This window comes from Trichoderma aggressivum (assembly GCF_033847375.1).
Source record: "Trichoderma aggressivum f. europaeum strain CBS 100526 chromosome Unknown scaffold_026, whole genome shotgun sequence".
Taxonomy (NCBI): Eukaryota; Fungi; Ascomycota; class Sordariomycetes; order Hypocreales; family Hypocreaceae; genus Trichoderma; species Trichoderma aggressivum.
In genome coordinates, this window is record NW_026946392.1 from 260760 (window position 1) to 280749 (window position 19990).

The 19990-nt window shown below is 51.2% G+C and overlaps 6 protein-coding genes across 6 annotated transcripts; 3 read left to right on the plus strand and 3 right to left on the minus strand.

The window, feature by feature from the left end:
• Positions 1-57: 57 nt before the first annotated feature.
• Triagg1_6559 (uncharacterized protein) lies at positions 58-2574 on the minus strand (the record flags this gene model as incomplete). Its single annotated transcript, XM_062901197.1, has 5 exons — positions 58-820; positions 866-2079; positions 2142-2302; positions 2371-2398; positions 2458-2574. The coding sequence occupies 5 exons, from the start codon at positions 2572-2574 to the stop codon at positions 58-60; spliced, it is 2283 nt and encodes a 760-aa protein (XP_062754496.1).
• A 1391-nt stretch (positions 2575-3965) lies between these two features.
• On the plus strand, positions 3966-5129 carry Triagg1_6560 (uncharacterized protein; the record flags this gene model as incomplete). Its single annotated transcript, XM_062901198.1, has 2 exons — positions 3966-4678; positions 4736-5129. 2 exons carry the CDS (start codon positions 3966-3968, stop codon positions 5127-5129), a joined length of 1107 nt encoding a protein of 368 aa, XP_062754497.1.
• Positions 5130-5938: 809 nt separating this feature from the next.
• Positions 5939-7854, plus strand: Triagg1_6561 (uncharacterized protein; the record flags this gene model as incomplete). The annotated part of the gene is made up of 4 exons (XM_062901199.1): positions 5939-6615; positions 6677-6985; positions 7062-7529; positions 7596-7854. The coding sequence occupies 4 exons, from the start codon at positions 5939-5941 to the stop codon at positions 7852-7854; spliced, it is 1713 nt and encodes a 570-aa protein (XP_062754498.1).
• A 1742-nt stretch (positions 7855-9596) lies between these two features.
• Triagg1_6562 (uncharacterized protein) lies at positions 9597-11963 on the plus strand (the record flags this gene model as incomplete). Its single annotated transcript, XM_062901200.1, has 4 exons — positions 9597-9788; positions 9846-10307; positions 10370-11444; positions 11509-11963. The coding sequence occupies 4 exons, from the start codon at positions 9597-9599 to the stop codon at positions 11961-11963; spliced, it is 2184 nt and encodes a 727-aa protein (XP_062754499.1).
• A 799-nt stretch (positions 11964-12762) lies between these two features.
• Triagg1_6563 (uncharacterized protein) lies at positions 12763-13883 on the minus strand (the record flags this gene model as incomplete). Its single annotated transcript, XM_062901201.1, has 2 exons — positions 12763-13664; positions 13754-13883. The coding sequence occupies 2 exons, from the start codon at positions 13881-13883 to the stop codon at positions 12763-12765; spliced, it is 1032 nt and encodes a 343-aa protein (XP_062754500.1).
• Positions 13884-15338: 1455 nt separating this feature from the next.
• On the minus strand, positions 15339-17448 carry Triagg1_6564 (uncharacterized protein; the record flags this gene model as incomplete). Its single annotated transcript, XM_062901202.1, has 7 exons — positions 15339-15357; positions 15416-15646; positions 15712-15791; positions 15844-15967; positions 16030-16406; positions 16469-16944; positions 17355-17448. 7 exons carry the CDS (start codon positions 17446-17448, stop codon positions 15339-15341), a joined length of 1401 nt encoding a protein of 466 aa, XP_062754501.1.
• Positions 17449-19990: the final 2542 nt, after the last annotated feature.

Below are 19990 nucleotides of genomic sequence, written 5' to 3' on the forward strand. Positions count from 1 at the left end.
CGTACACACGTCACAGCTTAAGACACCACGCGAGCAACGACCCATGCTATGTTACAATTAGTAACCGTGTCGGTGCTCATGCTGAGAGCCCCACGGAGGCTGTTGTTCCTGGTATCCCTGCCCATGATACGGAGCATACTGTGGCTGAGCTGGGCCACCGTATCCGTGATGAGGCTGGCCTCCACCGCCGTATTGCTGCTGCTGGTGATACTGTTGTTGTTGTTGATACTGCGGCTGATGGGAACCGGATTCGTGCTGTGAATAATGCGGTTGACTCTGGTAGCCCTGGTGATAGCCAGAAGACTGGCTATGGGATGATTCCGTATGAGACTGCGAAACGTACGAAGCACTCTCCCCGTAGCCATAACCCCCTTGAGCCGGCGGTGAATAGCGAGAAGGAGGGGCTGGAGAATTGGAAGTATAGTTCATAGCCGGATTTCCATCTCGACCCTCCATGGAGTTGAGGTCTCGGGTTTTGACTTGCTCCCAGAGGGACCCGGACACTTTACCATGACCAAGCTGTGTAACTGTATCCCATGCGTCATGAGCATGGCCACTGACACCACCCTTCGTCTTCTTCTGATTGAGAATGTGATTATGGCCCTGCTTGACAGACTCTGAAGAGAGAAGACGGTCGAGTTCGTGGCGGCGAGGATGTTCACTAGCCCAGCTCTGAACGGTGCGGAACATATCTCGTTGGATCTGAATATGTTCATCACGAAGGGCGGGATGATGGAAAGCTCGCAGAACGTCGTTGACGACTTCATCAACGGGTACACTGGTGTTCTCCCAAGCGTAGAGGACGCGACTTTGAAAACGGCTGTTAAAAAACGGAGTCATGTACAGTGAAGGAGACGATACTTACGGAACGGTGTACTGGAGAATCGTAGACGCAATCCGACCAGCACAAGAGTTTAAGATGTTGGTGAAATGGTCCTTTGACAGCATAGAGTGTGTCGGGTCCGAGCTTCTGGGGTTGTCCCATGGCTCGAATTGGGAATTGGCACTGGCGCTGATGACGCCAGAAGAGCCGTCCTTTAGCACCTTCGAGACCTGGTTGATGATAGGCCTAATAAAGGGGGCAAGAAGGCCGAGAATAAACGCAGTCAGCGTCTCGCTGATGTGGTCAAGAAGTTTTTCGAGGCCAGGGATCTTTTCGATGCCTCGGCTGATGGCCTTTACAATCCTGTCGCGAAACTGCAAAATGGGGTAGATTTGCCTTGCAGTCTTGACTGGGTCGAAATTTGGGCTCATGCCGGGAACGACGTTAGTGTTCCCTCCAGCACGAGAACGTGACTCGTTGTCTCGCTCCTGGGCATCGGCCATGGCCTTGAGCTCCCTAGCTTGAGCAGCAAACCCAGATCCATCGCCGGGGATCTTGGCGATGAGTGAGATGAAATCTTTCGGGGCGTCGATACCCAGGAAGCCCCTGGAAGCGCCTCCACCACCGCTACCGGAGGCTCCAGCGTTGAGGAGAGCAACGTCGACCTCGTCGACCTCGGATTGGGTGAAATGATCGTTTGCCTCGCCAATGACAGAATGTAAAAAGTCGACGCCGCCAAAGGTTCCGGTTACCAAGGGGTAGATGCGTTTTCCTCGGACCGTGATTTCAGACTGGGTACCGCAGTGTGGAAAGACGTCTCGATGACCCAACTCACGGAGAGCCAGCTCGCAGTAGTTGCTGTGGGCGCTAAAGTCTTCCATGCAGTGCAGAGCCTGGCCGAGGCATCTAAGCGCTTCACACAAGTCGGCTTCCTTGCCGCTTTGTGATCCACTAGTATAAAGACGACCGAAGTGAATGCTCCGAGCGAAGCTGTATCGGAGGTAGCCGGCACTGGTAGCCCATCGTCCGTGCTCATTAGCAATGTAGTTCTTCATGCCGGTATGCGGATCGATGTCGATTTCAATGGGATCAACCGGACCACGGAGACGAGGATCGAGTGTTCGAGCGTCAATACCATCTGCGTAACCTTTGGGATTGTCAATGTGCTCCTCTGGACGGTAGCAACCTAAGCGTTCTTCGGTCACCTCGAACTCCTCGGTGGCATAGCCAAAGGACATGAATGAGAGGACCCAGACCTTTTATACATATTAGTACCAACAACACCTGCCATCTCACGATCAGAGATACTGCTTCCTACCAAGATGCGAATTGTGGGACCATTCACGCCCTTGAGAGAGCCAACATCGACTGCCTGTGAGTAGTCACGGAGCCAATTGCCAAAGTATGTTCTCTTGACAAGCATAGACGTCCATTTCTTGCCGTGGAGGAAGGCAATGCTGGTGAGCATGTCCTCAATATCTAAGAGCAGAGTGTCAGTTTTCTCATAGAGATCTCTCACATCCCACATCCCACGTTGTGTCACCTACCTCCATGGCGCCAGTTGTGTCCCTCGACCTAGAACCTGTGAGCTTCTAGATGCCAAACAGATTTCCATGGATAATTCGAGTACAAACCTGTGCAATCGACGGAATATTACCAGCTCCAAATGCTGCCGCTTTCGATGGTAGCAGCACGAGACAAATGCACAACACCAGCAACCAGGTGCCCCGCGGAGGTGAAAATGACGCCATGATGCAGCCGACTTGGCGGGGCAAATATCAAAGAAAAACAGACAGGCTCGGTGTATGGGACGGTCCCAAGTAAAGATCGAGTATGGTAACAAAGGTTCTTTTATTGCCTCTCTTTCTACCAAATCAAGTTGTCGTCATTTGTATGCTGCAGGTGAGATTGGTTGCCTCCTTTGGTTTGTTTTTGTTTGGGGCTACCTGTGCCTGTTAGGTAAGGTTGTGTGAGCTTCAGCAAGCCACCATTTGCTCGAGCCACACTTGCACATGATAATCTTGGCCAGTTTGGTGAGAAGGTGGCGCCGCACAGCCACACGGCCATGATGAGGACTAAGACACCTCGTTGTGCGGTGAGGTTAGATTATGCTCACGACTTTTGTTACCTTAATACCTAGTAGGCTACAGTGCGTGATTGAATATTCGTATAGTAAAATAATTATTCCTAAAATCAGCAGCGATGACTCGGATACTTCGGTATCACAAGCAAAAATGAAAAACGTAGCATGATGCCCCTGATGTTGATATTGACGATTACGGGTGCTTGCTTGGACGACCCGGATTTTATAATGCCGAGAGCTGCATGACTGAAAGAGGAAATTCGGATAGCCTACTAATACATTATCCTATACGGAGCTCTGTTGAAAAGCTACCCACAGAATACACATAAATTCACATTAGCTACTTGCTACTGCACTGAAAACTGGCATATGGACGATAAAAAAACATGTATCTCTCAAGTACCTCGAGGCCATCCCTTCATCTTTAAAGCCGCAGCCCGTCTCCGGGTTGTCGGTGTTCGGAGACTGTCATGTACATCCACACTTGCATTTGCAAAACACGAAGCCTGACGAGAGCATTGTAGATGCTCATACTAGTATCGATTTCAAGGGAACAAGTTGATCAAGTAAACGGCAAAAGTACCCATATGTAGAGAGGACCTTTAGATGAAACTCAAAAGTCATTGGTGGTGTGACTTTTGGTGTCTTCTCTGCTGAGGTTCCGTGGTAACGCCACTCTCAGCGCTCGGCTTCCGATGCACTGTAGTGTCAGACACCAGTAGCGCGCTCCAGGGACCCTCAAAAATTAATCATCGGCCCTCCTGGGAACCCGCCCATCCGATCTTCAGTAAATCTGCCGGCCCCTAATAAAACCTTCGCTCCGTTTGCTCTTCAACTTTGCTTCTCCATCAACGTGGTGACAGGTGCTTTACCTTCACATTCGCATCCTTTTTCTTTCTTTTTTTTGGGTTTCACCTTAGATCTGGCCTGCTGCCAGATGCGCCAATCCTTCTTCTCATAGCTTTCAATTCGAGTGCCGCTTTTGATCAGCCCCATCTGTCTTCATTTACGCCACCTCATCCCTGCCCGCCTTTTTAACCCTCGCAATAGCACGACAAAATGCCTTCCAGAACGCTCCCTACGTTTACGCGCGCCGAGGTCGAGACGCATAGCTCAGAGAAATCCTGCTATGTCACCATCGGCACCAAGGTCTACGATGTCACCGACTTCCTGCCCGACCACCCCGGTGGTGGCCAGCTCATCATCGACTATGCTGGCAAAGACATCGAAGACATTTTGAAGGACAGCGTTTCGCACACGCATAGCGAGGCTGCATACGAAATCCTTGACGACTCTCTCGTTGGCTTTGTCGTTGACGAGAAGAACAAGGCGGCCAATGGAAACGGCACTGCCAATGGCCAGCCGTATGTGCACCCGAGAACTGGCATGGCTACCGAAGAGGACCTCAGCAAAGACACGGACTATACACAGGACTACAAGAAGCACAAGTTTTTGGATCTAGGCAAGCCCCTGTTCCCCCAGCTCTGGTATGGAAACTTCACCAAGGAGTTTTATCTCGATCAAGTGCATCGTCCACGTCACTACAAGGGTGGTCAGTCTGCGCCCCTCTTTGGAAACTTCCTGGAGCCTCTTTCGAAAACCCCATGGTGGGTGATTCCAATCCTCTGGCTTCCCTGCGACGCATACGGCTCCTTCTTGGCCTTCCAAGGCTTCAATTACCCCATCATCTTTGCGGCATATTGGGTCCTTGGCTTCTGCATTTGGAGCCTCGTGGAATATGGTCTGCATAGATTCTTGTTCCATCTTGATGAGTACGCTTTCCCCCATGCTGGACTACTTTGCATGACCTGTCACTAACCATAAACCAGCTATCTTCCTGACAACAAATATGGCATCATTGCGCACTTCTTGCTCCACGGCATCCACCATTATCTGCCCATGGACAAGTACAGGTTGGTCATGCCTCCAACCATGTTTTTGCTGCTTGCAACTCCTTTCTGGTATCTCGCTCATACCATTTTCGCCTACAACTGGTATGCCGCGACGGCGGTCTACTGCGGCGGCATTTTCGGTTACATCTGCTATGACTTGACCCACTACTTCCTTCACCACGAGAATCTGCCTCTCTGGTACAAGCAGCTCAAGAAGTACCATCTGGAGCACCACTTCCTCGATTACGAGCTTGGCTTCGGCGTCACCACCAAGTTCTGGGACAATGTGTTTGGTACCGAGCTGAAGCCCAATGTTGTCAAGACCCAGTAAACTCAGCAAGTGCGACACGTACATATGTGCTTCTGCAGGCCCCTTTTATGAGGGTGAACACTGCAATATCAGTCCTTTCCCTAATCCTTCTGGCTCTGTTTCGTACGGGATGGGGCGGAGGCTTTGGCTATTTTTGGAATTTGAGGATTATGCATTGTTATGAACATGGGCAGACGGTTTCTCAGGGTTGATAATGGATGGGAATGGGAAGAGACAAAGTTTCTAATGGCTGTTGATACGAGTTACGGACGAAATTGGAGATCCAACGAAGAAGGGGATCTAATGGCGACACAAAAAAATACCGAACGAGAACCTGTAGATACTATACACTTTTTAATTCAATGACTAGTACTTAATACTTTTATTACTTTTAACATGCCATTACCTATATTCGCCACCGCCTTGTCGTCTAGTATTCTACTCAATATTGCAGCAAATTATCAAGCTCTGAAAGAGACAGGGCCAACCATTCACTAGCATAGAAGACGTAGGACGGGCATTCTCCTGAAGCGGCCTGCGAATTTGCATCCCTTTTCCTGGGTTATGTAATCAGCGACAGCGCATGCGGCGAAGCCACTCACGTGACTCAGTCTCAGCCAGCTGCCCAAGGAGAAACTCTCCGTGCTGAAACCTGAAATCCTCAACTCGCTGGAAACTTTCTAGTCATTGATCTCAACAACGACGTCGTCGGCTCTAAGGAACTGCCTACAAACGCCTTAATACTCTCAGGCTACTGTTGATGAGAAACTTCCTCAAACGCTGGCAATTCCTCGTTTTCAACCATTGGTCACCAAGGGCAGTTCATCATCATGTCTAATCTAGATGTTGAGGCACTGCTCGACGCAACGGCTAAGAACCCAGAGAAAAAGCCGAAGAGCCCTGATGCTGAACGTTCCAAAGATGATGGTAAATCTGATAGGCGAGATAGAGACTCCGACCGCGATCATGGCCGAGAACGTGATGGCAGCCGTGTGAGAGACAGAGATCGAGACTACGACCGTCGCCGCCGAGATCGTCGAGAGTACAGCCTTACTCGAAGCCGCCGAGAAACGCCTGATGCGGGCACTCCCCGCAGTGACACCGGCAGCCACAAAAGTAGGCGGAGAAGCAGGAGTCGTGATGATGACCGCCGTCACTCACGCCGCCACAGAGACGGCGATTACTATCGAGGTGGACGACGCTCGCGGTCCCGTTCGCCCCCTCGACACTATCGCCCTCGCGATGATCGCGATCGCCGAGACAGACGAGACCGATCCGACCGTTACTCCAATGATTACGGCCGTGGCAGAGATGATGACCGTAATGATGCCCGCAACGAGGGGGGCAATGCCCCGCTTACGGAAGACGAGCGAGACCGACGCACTGTCTTTGTCCAGCAGCTTGCTGCTCGGTTGCGCACTCGTGAATTGAAAGAGTTCTTTGAAAAGGTCGGAGCTGTTAATGAGGCTCAGATTGTCAAGGATCGAATCAGCGGACGGTCCAAAGGGTAAGTGTTTCTTCTTCCAGCTTCGATGGCTCTCTTGTACGTGATGCTAACATGATGTCAGCGTCGGCTACGTTGAGTTCAAAAATGAAGACTCGGTTCAGCTAGCCCTCCAACTTACCGGACAGAAACTCTTAGGCATCCCTGTCATCGTACAGCATACGGAAGCCGAGAAGAATCGCCAAGCTCGCAACCCAGACTCATCGAATGGCCACCCCAATTCCATTCCCTTCCATCGCCTCTATGTGGGCAACATTCACTTCAATGTCACGGAGCAAGATTTGCAAGCTGTATTTGAGCCATTCGGAGAACTGGAGTTTGTTCAACTCCAAAAAGACGACAATGGACGCAGCCGTGGCTATGGGTTTGTTCAGTGAGTCGTCCGTTCCCTTTTACAAATTTTCCATCAAGGAAAAGAATGTCCACTAATGCCGGTTTCCTCTCTTCAGATTCCGAGACGCAGGCCAAGCTCGCGAAGCTTTGGAAAAGATGAACGGCTTTGACTTGGCTGGTCGTCCTATTCGTGTTGGCCTTGGCAACGATAAGTTTACCCCTGAGAGCACTGCCAACCTAATGCACAAATTTTCCGGTAACAACCAGGGCTTCCAAGGCTCTGCGTTTTCCGGAGCGGGTGGCCGTGGCCAGCAGTCTACATTTGACCGAGCTGGAGGCCGCGACAGCGAAAAGACCGGCGGTGCTAGCGCTTTGGATGATACAGACGTTGCTGGTGTCAACTTTAACAACTATAGTCGCGATGCATTGATGAGAAAGCTTGCCAGGACCGACGAAGCCCCGACCAATGGCAATGACGAACGCCAACAGATCCTCAAGCCCAAAACGGAGACGAAACCCCTCCCTGTCAACGTAAACATGGCGAGCCGTTGTGTTGTGTTGCACAACATGTTTGACCCCACAGAGTAAGCAGATGATTCACCCCCGATGCAAGTTTGCGCACAATCTTTATGCTAACGGTGAAACAACAGAGAAGAGGGCGACGACTGGGTCAAGGAACTCGAAGACGAAGTTCGCCAGGAAGCCGAAGAACGATATGGACATGTTGTTCACATCTCGGTCGATCCGAACTCCAAAGGAGATATTTATCTCAAGTTTGACAAAGTCCAAGGCGGCGAAAATGCCATCAAGGGCCTCAACGGTAGATACTTCGGCGGCCGAATGATCGACGCGTCACCTGTTGTAGACGCCGTCTACAGCAGTTTGTTCTCTCGCACCCGGGCAATCTGAAGCTAATGCTCTCCTATTCACATTGTGCAATCTAGGAACTTGGAGGTTTGTAATTAGTCTTGTGTGAATATATTCCCCAGAGTCACTCATTAACTCATTGGCAGTCGTCCCTATGCCACGTGTGCAAGATTTCCAGAACGATTCCTGCCATCACAGGATAGCAACGAGATGCAGGTTACACCTTTTTGTCCAAACGAATACTAAAACAACCAAGCTCTTTTTTGGTGCAGCAGATCTCTTGAATCGAACGGGGCGCCTTGGTCGCCAACTTTTGTCCATTCAATAATGCGTTTTAGCACCTCTTTACATGGCAATGTCCCAAACTGATGTTTGTGTGCCTAGGACGGTCATCGATAGTCGTTTTGACCTTGAAAATCATTTTCGAAATTCGTTGTAGGATTAGTTTTGATATTGTAGCAAAAATAGTCACAATAATAGTCTTAGAGTATGCAATGCATATGAATCACGATGAATGGTCAACTTGGAAACGGCATTGCTGCGGATGAGACTCACAGATATCCAGTGAGTATGAGAAGACTCAACTTGGTGATGATACATCAGAGTGTTGATTATGGTAGCCCTATGCCCCTGATCTCTTCCTTCAAGTCCATCATATCCATCATGCTGCGGTATTCCCCCTACTTCTTCTCCGTCTCTTTCCCCCCATCCAGCTTGGAATCATCTTCTAGGTGCTTCAATCATTTATTTCCTTGTGGACGTGTTACAGCAGCATTGTACGTATCCATGTGTCGTGCATGACACGTGATGGCAGTATACTCTCTCTACTCGCCCTTTTTGGCTCTGTTTGCAATTATTTCCCACCTCACTTCTCCCTCACCCCTTAGGGCGAGCCCACCTAATTGAGATTAATATCTAATCAATTCATTCACTGTGCAGTTAATCACGGGCATTGTTACTTGTCAAAGTACCATCCCCTTTTTGTTTTCACATTCTCCCCGATTCTTCTCAATGAGGCGCCTCCTTCTCGGCTTCTTGCAGGCTTCTTGGTGGCGGTTCAGGAGAAGCCCCACGGCCGGCGGAAAACCTGCACGAGTTGCGGTGCTCACTGACGACTTGACGGCTTCACTTTGGGCTCACTTTGCATTCAGCTGTTGGACTGCTGGCCCCAATTTTGCGGCGTGATTCTTTTGGGGGCTGTCGGAATTTTGCGTTTGCTTCCCTTCACCTTTTACCTTTTTCCTTCTCCCAACCTCGACAGGCCTGCTGGGGATATCCCACTTTCTCGGCATTTTTCAGCAAAGGATTCGCATACTTTTCAAGGGAATCGATATTCAGCATTATTTCGTCTCTTCGAGGGTTTCTTTCTTTCTTACTTGACTATCTGCGTGGCGCACTTGGACAGGTTCCACGGGATTGATGTTCACAGCCTAGGGGCATAACACTCACTCAGGTCTGTTTCCGAGCAACATTTTGTTGGCATCTTCTTTTCAATATATCATTCACGCAGTTAGGCTCTTTCATCTGTTATCTGGTCTCAACGACCACTGCCATGCTAAACACCATCATCTTTCCCCTTTGTGTTTCCACCTTGCAGCTATTCGCATTCACCGAGCAGCCATCCGCCATACTAACGCTCTAATAGTAAATCAAGTTTGGTCGCATCTCTTCACCTAATTTTGAGAGCCTGATTACCAGTTATTCTCCTTTGGATTTTTGCTCTGCTCTCGCCCCTCACACCAGCCGTCGCAGACATCTCTCGGCACTCTTCCTCTCCGCAGAGAATGTTCCTAGGGGATATCAGGCCCCTTGCGGTAGAACAACGCTTCAATACCCGCAAAGCATCGATCAGTTCGGCTGAATCAAGTATCCAGGGAGCCACTGAGGTGATTGGGAACATGTTGTCGGTCAACTTTTCTACTCCGCTTACCGGGCCTGCCCGGTCTGAAAGGATCAAGCAAATGTCTAATAACCACGTAAGTCTATATGCTTCTCCCACGGCCGTCTATCACTGACCAGATATTGCCATTAAGCCGGCGTATGAGAAGTCACGCATGTCGCAGGAGATCTTGGTCAAGATACAGCACTCCTTGAGGCGAATGCCTGGAGTTTCCGCAAAAGAATCGGCCGAAATCATTCAAAGCCTGATGGAAGTTGGTCAGGTCATCAGCCAGGAAACCAGCGCACTCGTTGAGGCCGTGATGAATCTTCATCTCGACCAAGAAGATACGGATAAAGCGATTGCTCGCATGAGCATCGAAGCAAACCTCGCCAAGGCTAGAACTGATGATCAGAGCCAAACAATCAACAGCCTCCGCGAAGAGCTCAAGGCCGAAAAGGAGAAACGGGAACAGGCTGAGTCTATCCTCAAGAACATGGTGGAAGGCATAGTAGACATTGCTGCCGAGCTCAAGCAGTTGAGGGACAAGGCTGACAGGCAGAAATCCGAATCTCTGGATAATTCACCAACCGCCAACGGTGAATTTGTTGTCAAGGTAAGTCATTCCAACACACCGACCACAAGCCGATTTCAACTAATTATTACTATTCCATGCAGACTCTTGACAATACGATCCAGATTTTGGAAGACCAAGTCAATAAGCATCATATGCCTTGGGTTGGCCCCGTGACTCGAGCCATCGAGCCCATCATCGAAACTGGCACGGCCAGAAATGGCTATCACAGGCCTCTGGTGCCTCTCCAGGAAGAGACTTCGGGCGACGGAAGCGTCTTCAACGATGCTCCACCACCTCCCCGTGCTGCTTCGGCCTTTCAGCCTGTTCATCGCCCTCCTATGGGACCGCCGCCGCCGCCAAAGTTTGGCCAGTTCCAGGGGATGCCACCGCGGCCTCCAACAGCCCTCTCTCACGAGCGCCGAAGTGCCAACGCGTGGAATCTAGTTGCGCCTGTCCAGGGCGGTAGGCCTGGCTCCTTTAACAACAAGCCCCAGTTCCCGGGTCCCCCTTATGGCAGAGCTCCCTCTCGCCAGGGGTTCCAGAATAACCAGCGTTTTAGGCCTGATAGCTTCCCCCATTCTGCATTTGCGCTGCCAGAGAACCCACCTCCTAGGTCCAACAGCGCATTTGCATATGGGCGTGACTATTTCCCCAACACCCCAACAGGTCCAGCCCGTGGCAGATATGGCGGCCGCCTGCGTGACAATAACGTGCCGCCGCCCCCTTCGCTAGATTTCGGTGCCTCCTCGTCAAGCGGTTCTACTTCCGGCCCTGCTAGCACCATCGCCAACCGCAGCCCATACCCTAGCCAGCCGATCACGATCACGGAACAAACCGTCCAGGCCTGGCATGGGTACATGATGCATTTCTATGCGGCCATTCGCAACTTTGTCGAGCGTCATGCCAACAATCCCGATGTCACAGGGGAGATCAAACTGAGCCAGACTCATCTGTGGCCGATCTTGCTTGCCACATACTTTCCCCTTTCTGAGCAAGAGGCCGATTCTTACCTCGAGTTTCACGTTCGCAGCGAGAACTCCAAATCATGCATCGTCACTCGAGTCGTCATCGACTTTGTCGTGAACCGTGTTTGGAACGCCAGCGCCTGGGCCGGTGCCGATGCCGACTCTACCTTTAGCATCATGGAAATAGAGAGAGACCTGGACCGAACAGCAGGTAAGCCATTTTCCACCCCTTTCCCTCCTGCATGTGTGAAGCGAGTAGAACTGACAATCGACAGGCCAACCATCGGCTGTCCGCCAACCAATCCTCGACCGCATGGCCACCGTCATCGATGCAGTCATCAAAAGGGAGCAAGGCGGGCTCTTTGTCAAGAATAAAATCGAAGAGGCCACCCACACGCTCCTCGCCAGCCTGCAGCCCCTCATGAACAAGTTCTACAACTCCGCCGACGCCTTCCGCGACCTGGAGCAGGTCATCGACAGCGCCTACGAGATCTCGTGCAAGATCCTCACTAGCCGCCTGACGTTTGACTTCCGCTTCCCCGAGATCGGCAGCCGCTTCTCCTCCCAGTCCATGCTGCCCATCTGGCCAAACAGCGACCCGTTGGAGCTGCAGGCGAAACACTGGCGCGTGGCCCTTGTGACTACCCCCGTGGTGACTTGCCGGAACGACACGGGCTCCAACATTTCCGCGCACTCTGTGTCTCTGGCGGACGTGTTTTGCATGCAATGAGAACGGGGGGGGAATGGTTGAGAGCCTGCTACGAATCGAGGGAAGAGCGGCTATTTGAAGGCCAAGAAACAAAGGGAAGGGATTCATTAGGCAGAAACGGGAAAAAATGAAATGGGCTACGGCGTTCTCTGGTTTATCTGATTTTCAGGTTTTGACTTACTTTATTGATTCCTCTCGAGCATAATTCAACGTCACTCGCCCGGGAGTCAAGCCCTTGGAGAGGCTACGTCGGTTTTCTATTTCCTTGTCTTCTCTTTATGCTCAGAGCATGGGGAGCTCTTCAAATTGAACACTTGCAGAAAAACACCAGGCTAAGAACAATGAGGACACTGAACGATAGTCTTTTTCTAAACGTCACAAACTGAGAAATGCGAGATATGGACCTAGTCTAAACAGATAGTCTCTTTTTCAGCATTAATAAGAGCATTTGCTTTGACAAAGCAACACTTGGAAACATTAAGAAATGACGTGCTTTCTTTCTAAATCTTGCCTCTTGGGATTGCCATGGAGCAGCCTTTGGGGTAAACCTTTCTATCCTGCCCAACCCTTGTCCAAAGTGATAACCGTAATCCCCGTGGTTTTTATAACCGCCCAGACCATAATTTTTGATACAAAGGTGTAATCAACCTTGCCAATCATTCATCGGAAGCCCTCCCACCAATGTCCCCGAATATCAGATTATCAAGAAACCTTTACAAAACTGTAAAGCAAAAAGCATATCTGCCCAAAAGGTTGTCACGTTTACCAAGTGACTATCCCATCGCTGAATCATCTCTTATCCTCTCCAAGAGGAGCTTTCTTAGGACTTCTTCACAGCGGGCAGCTTATCCAAGCGGCGAATAACCGCTCCGAGAACTACCTTGAGGATGGTGTCTGCAGAAAGGGTCCTGGGACGGAATCGCCTACTGGGGTTGGCATCCCAGCTGACCGTGTCCACCATGTCCCGGACATCGCTCGAGGATCCAAAGAGGTCATCTAGATGTTGCAACGCCTCTGCGGCGCCAGGCAAGCTCCCAACTTGAAAGAACTGGATGCCGACTTGGTGCACTGGAGCGTCAAGTTCATCGAGATCCTTTGCGTATTTTCTGATGACAGCGTCTGGGTCGTCTGAAGGTGCGCCGTCGGTGATGACGATGATGTTGATTGGCTTAACATCATCGATATTCCTGAATTTATCTTTGGGAGTTGGCAAGCCAAGAACATAAGGTCGAAGGATAGTCCGCAGCCTCGCGCCGGTAGGCGTACCGTTGTTGGGCTGAACAGTTTTGAATATTTCCGTGATCTCTTCGGGAGTTTCGATATTGTAGTACCCGTATTGTCCTTTGCCTTCGGGTTGCTTTTTGCTTGATCTATGGTTCAAAAAATACAAGTCGATGCCGTCCTTGTCGTGGAAGGTGCAAATTGGCGTGATGGCTCGGAGGACGTCGGCTGCCTCATTCCAGGACTTGCCTTCCATGGAGCCGGAGTCATCGATGAGGAAGACGGTGTCGAAATGTGACAGAAATGCAAACGGATCTTCGCCATTCGAGTATTTCTGCAAATGCTCCGGAACTTGAGGTTCGGCAATCAGATCGTCCGGGGAGTCAAACGGGTTGGCCGGAGCTTTAGAGTCATATGGATTAGATGGAGCCTTGGAGTCGGACGGGCCAGCTGAAGAGGGAGCCGATCCGAGCGAAGCATAAGAAGGGGGGGGTAGGTCATCTTGTCGCAAACCGTCAGCAATCATCCTTTATCCAGATCTAATCCTCTGTGGAAAGGGGCAGAGTAAGTTACGGGGGCTCTGCACTCACTGCTCTCTTCATCTTCCCAAACGGACTGGCTAGGCCCAGCATATGAACCGCTCGAGGCCCATTGCTCGCGATTCTGGTTGGGCCGTCTTTGAGAACCCCTGCCCTTGAGACTTCCAAAAAATCTCTTCATCGTTGCTGAGTATGAAGAGAGAGGTTTTCGCAATCTGCAGTTTGGTAGAAGGGTCGAATAGTGAGAGTAGTGATGGTAAGAGAAGAATGAAGAAGAGAAAGAGAGGGAGAGGAAGAAGGGGAGGAGGAGGAGGAGGAGAAGTATTAGTGTTTGTTGCTGAACAAGTGCTTGGCAGTGTAGCCGCCGGGTGAATACGTGGAATATCCTTTGTCGTGTCTGTGCTTTGTTCTGTCTGATCTTGATGGTGAAACCTCCAAGTGCCGTGAATCCAGCGCTGTTCAATTTATGACCAACCACCCAGTGATGAAAGAGGGAGGAACTGCCGGTAGCCGTGCCTGCCTAACCACGATGGAGTTTTGGCCTCTCTAACGGGTTCCGACTTGTTTGAAAATGGAAAGCGTCAAAGCCAATCAAACAATGCCAGCTTCTGCTTTCTTGCTTTGTGTCTTCGCCTCGTTTCTGATTTGTTCTTGTTCTCTCTTCCCCTTGCGTTCAGTGCAGGTGATGAGCCACTCAGGCACAGACTCGTGTATAACAACAGGTGGTGGCACGTTTTATATGTAATGTGCGCTGTTCATCATTGTCCTACGTGAATCTGCTTCAAGTCAAACAAAAAGTCCCCCATTAGATGGCGCTATGGCCCACCACAGCCCGTTAAACTGGACTCTTGGTATGAAGTTTGCATGTCTTCAAATTCCATGGCGATGCGCAGCGGTCTTTACCTGCTAGGCGGATTACTTCAATCTCCTGACATGGTCACCCAAGAGACTTGGGAGAGTTTACAAGTGCTAACAGGGCGCTAGAGTGGCTGGTGGAGACAGTACGAGAGTCCACTCAGTGCCTTGACCGATCTGGGGCTATGGGTGTGGCGCAGCTCCCACATGTCCCTTGTGCACCTCCAGAAGAGGCAGCATAGCCCAGCAAGGCCTTCTATGAGGCTGAAGGCCAGTTGGAGATCCGATTGATAGGTGCATGGAGATGCTTCTGCATCATTCGAGATGCTGGACCAAGATCTCGACCCTGTCTGCCTAGTACTCATGCGTGTTAGCTGCCTCCTGCACTTCGCTTCTTCGGCCCCCATGAACCGAGTGTATGGCGTCGGTTCACAGCCTTATGTTCAGGTACCAGTTGACAAGCGATAAGGCAACCTCAAAGGCAGATCGACTAGCCGCACTAAAAGGGTCCGCGCATACAAAATTGCATTGGCATTACTCATTCCAGGCGCTACATGTTGGCATCAAATGCTAATCCGCCGGTTGTCATTTCTCTCCAGGCCGTTCAATCTCCCACATGGGCTCACAGCCTCATGTTCCACCGAACATACCTCCACTAGTGTCTAGGTTTGGGACCTTCGCCCTTACCCTCGCCTTCACCTTCGCCCCATTCTGTCCACGGTGTGAAACTCGGTCAAATATATATCTGCCTCGGGCTTGGGCAAGTCTCCCACTCGCCTCCTTAGTTGGATCGCTTGAACCTAGACCGCAAATGTCAGTGACCGATAGCTAGATCAGGGGCTTGGGGCAAAACCATACTTGTTGACAACTCGCTCGATTCCGTCCAGGCCAAGCTTGAGCACGTCCATTTTGGGTCCGTATGACAGACGCACAAAGTGGTGGCACGGGCTGTCGAACAGGTCACGTCGTCGAGAGGGGTTGAGATCAAAGAAGATACCCGGAACAACAATGACCTTTTCCTCCAAGCAAGCCTGGAAGAAGTTGAGGCCGTCTGAAATGGCATCAGGAAGGCCCTCAAGGTTCAGCCACCTTGAAAGTTCAAATAGTCAGCTCAGTCATGTCCAAGACACCTTTGGGGTTGAAAAGGGCCATACAGGTAAAAGGTAGAATCAGGGACGTATTTGATGGAGAAGCCCATCTCACGCAGACGTCGGACAGTGTAGTCGCGCTTGTCCTATTCACCAGTCAGATCTCGACTCTCTCATTTTGTTTTGGGTTGCACAAACTCGGAAGTGGCGCTGGAGATGAATCATCTCATTCTGGACCGTGCTTGGCTCAAGCATGGGGACAGCAGCCTCCTGGAGAGCGTGCACAGCACCGCCATCCAAGTAGCTACCACATGAGCCGATGCTAAACAATCCGTCAGCAAAATCACGAAAATGGCCAAGGCGGTCTTGCAAGATAAAACGCACGCGCTGATGTACTCCTTGGGACCAATGATCCACGCAATTCGCCATCCGGGAAGTCGGAAGCGCTTGGTAAGTCCATCAATAATCAGGACATCATCCTCATCGACGTCCTCGACGTTCTCGGCGGCCGAAATCGTGGTACCGTCACAGTTGCTGGTGTAGTTGTAACCGGAGTAGAACTCGTCGCTGATGAAGGTGGCACGGCCTCGGCAGAGGTCTTGGATCTCAGCCAGCTCGGGGTTGGCAACGACTCGGCCGGTAGGGTTGCGGGGGTTTGAGGTAAGGATGACAGAGGTACCACGGGCAATTTCCTCGGCAATCTTGTCGGGGTGGATGTGGTAGCCGTCCTCTTCGGAAAGGGGGACGGGGATAGCCGCAAACTATGGCGTGTGTAAGTCGAGTTTGCCTAGTATTTCAGATTCAATATGACAGCAAGACTCACGTTCTTGAACAAACTCAGCATCTCATTGTACGCCGTGTAGTCGGGCAAGAAGAAGGACAGATAGGAGCTGCCCAGGACGGCGGCAATTCGGATCAGACCAGCACGACCACCGGGAACAATGGCAACGTTCTCCCAGGTGTACTGGCTCTCCTTGCCCTGGCGGTGCGTCTCGTTGTAGAGCTTGGCAACAGCCTCTCTCAGGGGCTTGATGCCCGCCGTAGGGCCGTACTCTCGCGCCGCAACGCTGATGTTGATGGTGTCGGGTCGCTTGAAGCAACCGGCAATTTCGTCCTCAACTTCGGGGGCACCCTGGCCAAGGTTGGCCCACGCATCGGGCTCGTCCAAGAAGCCATACTCGCTGGCGCGCTCAGTGCACCAGATGACACCGGTGGACGATCGGCTGGCGTCCAGGCCGGCGTGGGGCATGTGACCTTCGTGCGCATTGCGGAATTGTCTGTGGACCTTGGACTGAATCTCTGCAGGGACACAAACACAACGCGGTCAGCCTCGTCTCAAATAACTGGGCATTCTGGAAGTAGTTGATTTGGCAATTCGGACAATGAATTGCCGGGTCAATTTGGCGGTGGCTGTATATTGGGCTAACCGCTGCGGGGGAGGGGTAATTGATTGATTGATTGGGCTTTGGAGTTGGGGTTGGGTTTTATGGCGGGGTCTGGACAAAAGAAACAATCAAGCCCAGTCGTGCGCCACCGCTGCTTCTGACGGCCGCCACCATCGTGAAGCCGCCATGCGTGAAAAGGAGAGGAACAACGACGGTGGCGAATATTTCTGGTGAATTGATCGATGGGGAAATGAAGGGAGCGAAGCTACAGAAGCAGCCGCTGTGCGCATCCCGGCATGGAGACGGTGTAGAGGCATCACTAACCGTTCATCGAGGGCTCGACGTTGCTGAAGCGTCGCAGCAGCGGCTTCGGGGCGCCAGTGTGGCGATTGATGGAGAATTTGCGTCCGGAGAACATCTTGGCGGTTCGTGAGACTAGAAGGATGGCCGGATTGATCAGTTATTCTGTCGAACAGTGGGAAAGAAGAAAAAGATTGGAGTTGAAGCAACAAACCGGAGGTGAAATGGGAAAAAGAGCAGAGCTGGAGATGTGCTTTCCAGAGAGAGACCCGGAGGTAGGACGGCCTTCGGAAGAACGGCACGGTACAACGTCACTCGGCTACGAAGCGTGAGGAGCAAGTCAGGAATGAGAATGTCCGAGCTCCAGGGGCGATGCGTCAAAAATGGGAACTGAAGCCTCTGCTCTTGTGTAGCAAACAATGGAAGCTGGACAAGAAAAATTACGATCCGGATTTCTCTGGGGGCGTCACCGCGAAGCTCGACCTCCATATATACGGAGCAATTTGAGAGGCCCAGAGCCAGAAGGGGGGGCCACTAACAAACGGATCCCGTAGCCTACATAACAAACCACAGCGCTAGATTCTTTCAGATGACCCTCCTAGAAGGGGCCCCCAAAAATGCCACAGGCCGGTTCTTTTCAGGTGGAGAGGCCGCTGTTCGGCTGCCAATCCGGGACGCTGTCTGGGCACCAAGTGTGACCAAACGGGGGGGAAGAGGCTTTGCGGATTGTAACTAAAACCGGCATGGACCAGCCGATTCGAGTGACGGACGGCATGGCCGATGGCAGGATGATTGTTCAAGATGAATGGAGTAAAATAGGGTTTTATAAACGCCAGAGAAAGAGGAATCAAATAAGATAGTCGAGTTTGAAAGGTTTGGGTGTTTTGTTTGGATGACAGGCGTTGGTGGGCATCACGTTAGATCCAAGGGGGGGAAACATACATAGGCAACCCGGGCCGCAGTGAGGCTATTCCCACCATTGACCTTACTCCTCCTCCCCCTTCTCCTCTTCCTCCACAGCTGCATGTTAGTTGATCACTTTCACTCGAGAAAATCCTGCTAAATCTCCAGCAGTGGAGCTTGCATAGCTGGCCCTGCATCAAACGCAGAACAACAGAGCCGGGAGAAGAAAAAAAGGAGCGGTGTCCGGGGCCTCCCCATTGACCAACTTCGCCGGCCTGATACGGAACATGTCGAACAGACTAACAAAAGGCCTCATGCTCGACGTCGGGGAGGTGTCGCAAATAGAGGGTTCGACGTGTATAAGTCGAGCAGCTGCCTTGGCCTTTTTCGGTGACGTCGCTTATCGTAACCTGCAGCGGGCAGTCACAATGTCTCACTTTTAGATGTTTCGTCGTAATACGAAGCCACATGCATGGACGAGAACAATGCAGTCCCCCGAAACAAAAAAAAACACTTCATCACCCATAGCTACAGGGGGCCACGAGAACGCAATCACAGCCATCGGCCCCCTCAAATCCTTCTTTCATCCCTTTATGCCTGATATACTCGTACAAGAGCTCGAGACAGGTGGCCACTCATCTTTGCGTCCCGGAAACTACCGCCCGACTCCGTACCGCCCCCCTCACTCCCGCCGCGATGCCCTACTTTTTTGCGATGGAGTTGCGTCTCCGTTTTGATTCAGGAGCTTCCCAGCGCGCTCCACGCCGGAGATCCATTCAGCTAGAGAGCCCAACATTAGCAGTAGCATTCGCTAGCTTGACGCATTGAGACACCAGACGGCAAATTCGAAAACACCACCGGAATTCTCCAACATCTGCTAACAAACAACAAGGTGCCGTAAAAGGACATGGGAGGTCGGGAGAATGAGGGGTCCAGTGAGAATTTGCTTGGCATAACCCTACGAGTACTTGAGCCTCAACCAACATCAACAGTCAGTCCAATTGCGTGTGTGCCAAAAAAAAAAAAAAACAGATTTGTTTCTTTTTTTCGTGTTGCTCTACGGCACCCACTGCCGGACTCGACTAACGTGGCCGATTTATTTTAATTCGTGCGTAGGTCAGGCAAAAGACTCCAGGTCGGCTGGGAACTGCCCCCCCCCCCCGGGTGTGGTCACTCAAACGCATTTCTCCGTATTTAAATGGCGTGGTTTAGCATCCGGCATCCCATATTACGTACATGTATGGGGACGGGAACCATCAGAATTTCTTTAGCCAGTATACTAAGAAGAGCATAGCAGCCGGAGCAGATATTTTGAGCAGTGGTGTAGACAACAAAAAAAAGTTGCTTCCTCTGCATCTCGCCAAGAGTAAGTTGGAGAGTCCTGCCGAGCCACTCCCATCTAAAATCAACCAATTACAACACCAAAGAGGGGCTGTGAGTTCTAGCCTCGTCCAAAAAAAAAACCGCCAACACAAAATTCTAGAAGCATCATCGACAACCATCACCTTCGAGTCCCATAAAAAAATAAAGAGACCCAGCTTTGCTTGGAGGGGAACACCTGATTCTGATCCTTCACACTCTAAAATCGGTACTTTCACGCGGAACGGCCAGCCGATCGGGTTCAAATCGTACCCCAGCCTTGCTTCTAGCTGCATCTCTCGCACCCACTATAGGCCAACTACACGTCAAAGGGAACAGCAAGATTGATAAAGGCCTTGGCAAGGCAATACCGATTCATCATTTTATATAACACGCCC